This window comes from Trachemys scripta, chromosome 12 (genome assembly GCF_013100865.1).
Source record: "Trachemys scripta elegans isolate TJP31775 chromosome 12, CAS_Tse_1.0, whole genome shotgun sequence".
NCBI lineage: Eukaryota > Metazoa > Chordata > Testudines > Emydidae > Trachemys > Trachemys scripta.
Window position 1 is genome coordinate 2,033,576 of NC_048309.1, and position 7,173 is coordinate 2,040,748.

The window sequence follows — 7,173 nt, forward strand, 5'->3', positions numbered from 1 at the left end:
CAGGTTTTACAGAATGTTTATTTTTCCAATACCACAAGGGACATACAAGAGCAGGGCCCCGCTGGAGAGCTCTGCAGACCAGACCAGCTTCAATCTGTACCCTACAGTGGCCTCAAAGGATACAGAGCCAGACTGCCCCAGCTCTGCTCCCTATCTTTGGTAAGCAGGTTTTCACACCATCCCCTCAAGACTTCACTAATACTGCATTTCAATTCACCCCCGTCTCTCTCTCTCTCCCATTTCACAATATCAAGCTGCCACGTGGGTTATGGGTAAACCATTTCAGAGACGAAGAAGCTTTCTGCAGCCCACAGATTTTACACTCTCTACAGCTCTCAAACAGGGAGGTCTACAATTAAAAAAAAGCATAGTCAAGAAAGAGGTAGGTAGGAGCTAGGACAGGGGTGGGAGAAAGCTGGTAAATGAAACTGTAGGTTTGCTTCTTCCCCACTTAGAGCAACCCATTCCCGAGAGGCAATCGCTCAAAGGAGGGTCGGTCCATTTTTCTGCTCGCATCAATTCTGGATAGGTAAAGGCTTTCATACCTTTGCACAGCAGCTATAAACACTGCTCATGGAGACTCACCAGTTATGACGATGACCAGTAACTGCTATAGAAATATTTTTTAGAAGAGCGAGGAGCAAAATACATCCAGCTCAGAAAATCAGGGCAGGTCATCCTTGAGATTGCACATTGCAGTCTATCTTCCCACAGCAATGCCATGTAGGCAGAGAGGGAGGCAATCTGAACCAAGAGTGACCCCTTTGCATGTTCAGCCTCACGTTAGGCAGCACAGAATACAGTGGCTTTGACTACAGATGTAGATTAATAACTAACACCACTTTAATGTAATACTGCTGTAGAGCCTGAAAATAAAGAAACAAAAAAACCCCTTTATGTTCTATGTACATTACATCCATTTACAGAATTGGCCAGTACTGTGTACAACATATAAATACATGATCAAACAGATGCATAGAGGATACTTACAAGAATCAAATAATTCACTTTATACATCCAAGAATGAAAAGTTAAAATATATAAAAAAAAAAAAGGAAACACGGTTTAGAATGTAAAATGACCATCACACACAGATGCACAGCCAGACACTTGCAGGTGGTCAGCTGCTGGCATGGCAAGGTTCTCATTGTAGGGCTGTAATATGGGGAGGTTACCGGCCACACTAATGAACTCCTTGGCTTTTCATACAAGTTTGTAGCAATATTTGGCCAGAAGAGGCAGCCTGGTCCAGCAGTTCAGTCAGGTGCACACAGTTCCACAGGCTACACATCTTCCTTCAGTCCAGCAGAAGGCATTGAAGCTGGCAGCCACTACCATTTGCTTCTTTCATTCCCTTAACTGGCTCCATCCAATGCGCCATCACCCATATATGGCTCTTCAGCCACCTGCTGAGTGTTTTACTGGTTACTTGATTCTGCTGTAGCATTCAAAGTACTGCACAGCCGCCACCCACAGAGAAGCTTCATGTCCACATGTATTGTACTGTAGTACTTTTCCCACACAGACAGGGAACGGAGAGTGGAAGACTGTATTCTGCTCTGCTAAGGCATGGCCGGGACTAACCCAGCTCAGCCCTTAAAAACAGACAGCACTCTGTTCCAGTTCCTTTGGATGGAAAGGTTTCCTTTAAAAAAGGTCCATGGATTCCCAGAGCAAACTGCCTCTCAGTCAGGTGGTAGCCTCAGCATGTGTGCCCAGAGCACAAATCAACATTTCCATGATGGTGTTAAGCAGAAGATCGCTCCAGTAGGGCACAACCCACAGATGGGGGAGTGTAACTGTGAGTAAGAAGAACAGGTTTTGCACTGTGAATTTTAGTGGGAAGGCAAATCAACTCTCTCACCAAAACTTAAAGTGTAATATTGTCTCTATTATAAACTGAATAATATTTTGTGTACAGGTTTTAGGGTCAGTTATCAAAATACACACACTAAATATACAATTTTTCTGATGGCCATAATTTATTATCTCACCACAAGGCACAATACACAAAGCTTCGAGGGTCCTATACAGTCGTCATGACAAAATGCCCCACATCCTTTACACATAATCATGGCTTTAAGGCTGCAGGAACATTTGAGCGATATTTCTTCAACACTGCTGCTATCAGCAAACATCTGCACGGAAAGGGACGTATTATGGTTTGCAGCAAAGTTCGCTTTGTGGCTTAGCTGCATCACGCTTCCAGCAAGGCTTCTGGGAAAAGCTGGAGTTGTGTTGGATGAATAATTAAAGCTGGTGGAATGAAGCTGCAACTTAGAAAGCTTCCCATAAAATGCTTGTTTGATATTGAGCTGAGAGGGGATGGAAGAAGGCTCCAAGGGCTGATTGAGTCCTTTTCCTGGTTCTCTTGGTAACTTGAAAAATGGCAAGTCCATAACAAGGGGAACACTCTGCAAATGCTCCATCAGTTCCACAGGGTTGTGTGCAACATCCTTCCTGTTCTTCACATTACCCTTGACTGGGCCTCCACAGGCCAGTACATTCTCATTTTTTATTCCTCCTAGGGTGTTTGCATGTTGCTTTGAAGGCCAGTCTTCCCTGACAGTTGGTGCTCCTTCTCCAGATGCAGAGCTCTTATTTAGTGGAATCTGCTTGCTGGGGGATGTGGTTCCCATGGTTGCAATGTGCTCCAGAGCTCTTGGATGATGCAATCTGGTAGCAGTGTTGCAGGGAAAACCAGAACCAAAGAGCTTTTTGCCCTGGACGCCAACACAACTTTTATTAATTGAGGCTCCACCGATCCGATTTGGACCAAGAGAGGTTACATTTGGAGATAAAAACCTAGGTGCTGCAGGTGGATTTAGCTTTTCAGGGCTTTCACTTGTAATAGTATTTGTTAGTGGATTATGCTGTGGGACACCATGGACTAGGGGCAACTCTTTTTGATCTTCAAAGCTACAGGAAGATGATGTTCTTTCTCCAGGGCCCAACTCTTTAGGTTTCTGAGAGCCACTCACCATACTTGCCAGTTGGTCTGGAGAGCTCAAGTTAGGGCCAACTTTGGAATGCTTGTCTGGAACATCAGGCTGGTTCTCCATGCTTTCTGTTTTGGGCAGTACTGTCCCAGAGTTGCACTGTGTTTTCTGAGGATCTCTTAAAGCACTCGGAGAGTGGAAATCATCACTTCTGCTTAGGTCACTTGTATTTATTCCCACATCTTGAGAAGACTCTTGGCCAAAGCAGCAATTGCTACTTCTCTCCACCTGTAATGAGTGGTTTTCTGATGGCCTGTCCAGAAGTGACTCTGTAATTTCCAACTTGATGCTGGCATGTGATACTGGTAGAACCTTTTCCAAAGAAAGGTTCCCCTTAAGTAACTGCATCACCAGAGGGTTGTTGGCTTCAATAGAGGATATGGGCCGAGTGAAGCCTGGTGGCTTTTTCTGACCCTCCGAAGGTTTTTGAGGAAGAGGTGTGTGTGGTGCCCATCTCTGAGGCTGAGACATGTTGCTCACCATTGTTACTGACGGCAAGTCCACCATGTATGGGAGACTCTCCGTTTTCACAGAAGAGTCCGATCTAATCCCTTCATCTCTCTCAGTGTTGCGCTTATGGGTGGCGTCTCCTTTTCCTGTAGCCTCCTTAAGGTGGACATTCCTGAAGCATATATCCACCTCCACATTCTCATCAGTTAGATCAGCTTCAAAATCTGAAGCGGTATCTGTTGTTTCGCTATGCGTACTCTGGATTTCGTCATCTCCATTTGTCTTAAATCCTTGTGTCTCTCTCATGCGTTGACAAACGTTTTCTGTGTTTGCTCCTGATGGCCTCTCCCACAGATGTGGAAGTTTTTCAGAGGTACCTATTCCATTCTGAACAGTTAAGCCACCAAGTGAAAAAGGTTTCACCAAAGACCCTTTATTCTGTTCTCCATTCTGTAGTTCACTTTCATGCTGTTTTCCTGTCTGTAGGTGTCTGAAGGCATGTAACTCTGAGCCCATGCTCTCCATTCCAATAGTATTTGTTTTTGAATCATCATGATCAGTTACACATTTTCCTTTGGGTGGATTTGATCCATTAAATCTAGCTTCAATTTCTGGCTCATGTCGTTCTTTACCATCTGATGAGAATTCTGGGGAAAGGCTAGAATTATTGGAGAAAGTTTCCTTCATAGGAGAACTACAATTCAACTCTATGGGAGTGCCTACATCTTCAATTCTTGGTACAACATTGACATCATCTATGAGATAAACTGCAGACCCCTGTACCTGAGAACAAAACAGACCATTCTCAGGAGGATCTCTGCTTTCTTTCTTATTACTCTGCCCTTCCTGAGAGGCAATATGAGGTGCATTTTCAGTTCTTAGGTCATGGAGGCGCTGCTCAAAGTTCTCCTCCTGCCCCAGAGAAGCTGCAGTGTCAAAAGATGGCCCAGTCAAAGCATCACCAAGCTGGCTGTTAGCTAAACCGTCAGTATGTTGAGCAACATCTTCTATTCCACCTGAGATAACATCTGCAGCATGTTCAAGAATGAAGGCTCTCTCACCATTAGGAGTGTAAGGGTCCTGTTTTGCAGGTACAGATAAATTTATTTTAGCTACCTGCACAGCTACCTCAGCAAAGTTAGTCTTTTCGCCATCTAGATGGAGAGGCGGCAGTAATTGTGTTCGTTGTAGATCTGACGCACATTTTCCATGAGTTCTCTTTGATCTCCTGTACTCTGTATGGCTACTGGATTCTCCTCCACCACCTCCTTTATCGGTGCTGTTTCCTCCTCCTCCTGGCCCACCCCCACCTCCAATGGCAGCTGTAGCGGCCTCTCGCTGGGCTCGGGCTTGCAGAGCACGAGCTTTAATGTCTGCGAGTGTTCTGGCACCAGTTCTGCCCCGACCAGAGGGCTCCGTGTTGGGGATGATCCTGGGGCATATCTGGTAAGCGGGCTGACCCTTAACCACCCAGGGTGGTTTGATACGTGAAAGTTGAATCTGAAAAAGAATCAGAACAGAAGATGTTAATCTAATACTTGATATTCTCAGAAAGCAAAATAGTTTAAATCAGTTCATTGAAATTCAATATATTTAGTTAAGATTCCTAAAGGAAGTGATTTTTGGCACAGTGGTAGTGCTGCTGCCCTTAGCCTCTTGATGAGGTCCTCAAGAGTTTTCTACTCAGGCTCCATATCATGGTATCTTTTAAAATCCACTTTATAATGAGATCATCTATGTCATTAGCCACCAGACAAGTATTAAACTGATGGCTTAAACACTAGCTGAATCTGGACTCTGGAGAAGAGAGAGTTTTGATTTTTGTCAAGCGTAATCCATTCTCGCTGAAATTAGTAGGATGGCAGAGCTGCAATTCCACCTACAGGGGAGTAGAAGTGTAGACAGGAGGATTCCATCCCACATGGAGGAAGGTGGGGAGTCTACAAGGTTACAATGAGAAGGTTTGAAAATCTTGACTGCATTAAATCAGCCCATTTCAGGAATAGCCATCTCTGCACCCACAAAACTACAAATAGTTATAATAAAAGAGGCTACTCTGCAATCTTGTCCAGGAGACCTTGGAATAATTTTCCATTCTACTCTCTGGCTGTCTAAACAAGACAACACACTGCAGTAATGAGATCTTAGCCAGCACTATCAGTGAGAGACTCTGCCATTCCCCTCTTTGAAAAAGAGGACATGACATTTTCATATTACTTTGGCGCTACTGGGGACAAAGTCCCTAACGTAATAATCGGGTAGAAGTGTCTCTCCTACCCGGATGGGTGGGACTTTTGGTTCCTCTTTAGTAGGCTGTGGCTTTTCTGGGTGAACACTTTCAATTGTGTTACGAAAGGACTGACGATCTTCAAGCCGGGGCTTCTTTTCGGGGAAGGAGGTAGAGGCAGCCTCCTCAAAGCATTTCCTTTTCTGGTCCTTTGACTCCCGATCTAAGTTTTCTTGGGGCAAACTGGGAATTCTGTTTACAGATGCAGCTGCAAATGACACATCTTCCATTTTACTGGTCAGTCTGGAAGCCTCTGGAGAAAACAGCAATTCTGAACCCTCTGGCTTCAATGATGCAGACAAAGAGCCTGTCAGATCTTCTCCTCCCAAATCCACCTCAGCTTTAGTCTCTTTATGGAAGGAGGAATCTGGTCCCACAGACAGAGTCTCTTTGGGGGTCTCAGTCTGGTCGGGCTCACGTATTTTATACAGGCTCCTCCTTGCTCTGCATCGCAGATCTGGCCGAGAGCGTTTCTTGAAGTGTCCATCTCGCTGACGTGTGGAAGGACCGTGCAGTGGCTTTGCTGCTTCTCCCTGGACAGACAACCCAGTCCTGTTCTCAGCATCTTCTTGCACTGAATTCTGTTGTTGTGATTCTTCTCTAGTCAAACCCAACCTGCAAAGCAACCACAGAATTATTTAAAGGCCAGAGCAAGCTTGTTGGGTCTGATTTCATTTCCTGGGAAGGATGTGAATTGTTATTTATTTACAGTACGTACTACCAGAGCAGTACATGGTCCGTTACAGATTACAAAATAGATACTCATCTCACTCAATCAATCTACAAAGAAATACCTTATGTATTCACTACTTCTGGTAACTGTCACGGGGAATAAGGAAAACGATTAAATGATGTCAGGATTTACAATCTAAAACTAATCTGTAATAGATTACAGTAGAATACAATCTAAAACTAATCTGGCATAGAGAGTACACTTATAAAGTTTGCAGACAATATCAAACTGGGAGGGGTTGCAAGTGCTTTGGAGAATAGGATTATAATTCAAAATGATCTAGACAAACTGGAGAAATGGTCTGAAGTAAACAGGATGAATTTCAATAAGGACAAATGCAAAGTATTCCACTTAGGAAGGAACAATCAGTTGCACACATACAAATGGGAAATGACTGCCTAGGAAGGAGTACTGCAGAAAGGGATCTGGGGGTCATAGTGCACCACAAGCTAAATATGAGTCGTCTGTTTAACACTGTTACAAAAAAAAAAAAAAAAAGCGAAAGTCATCTGGGATGTATTAGCAGGAGTGTTGTAAGCAAGACTCGAGAAGCAATTCTTCCACTCTACTCTGTGATGATTAGGCCTCAACTGGAGTATTGTGTCTAGTTCTGGATGCCACATTTCAGGAAAGATGTGGACAAATTGGAGAAAGTCCAGAGAAGAGCAAAAAAAATGATTAAAGGTCTAGAAAACATGACTTGT

The 7,173-nt window shown here is 44.1% G+C and overlaps 1 protein-coding gene across 1 annotated transcript in view; it reads right to left on the reverse strand.

Annotated features, from left to right (window-relative positions):
• Positions 1–7,173, reverse strand: part of ASXL1 (ASXL transcriptional regulator 1) — a gene marked incomplete in the record, with an annotated part of 30,344 nt that continues 23,171 nt past the window's right edge. The window contains 2 exon segments of the mRNA XM_034787274.1: positions 1–4,949; positions 5,727–6,351. Of these exon segments, the coding sequence (XP_034643165.1) occupies positions 1,986–4,949; positions 5,727–6,351 (3,589 nt within the window).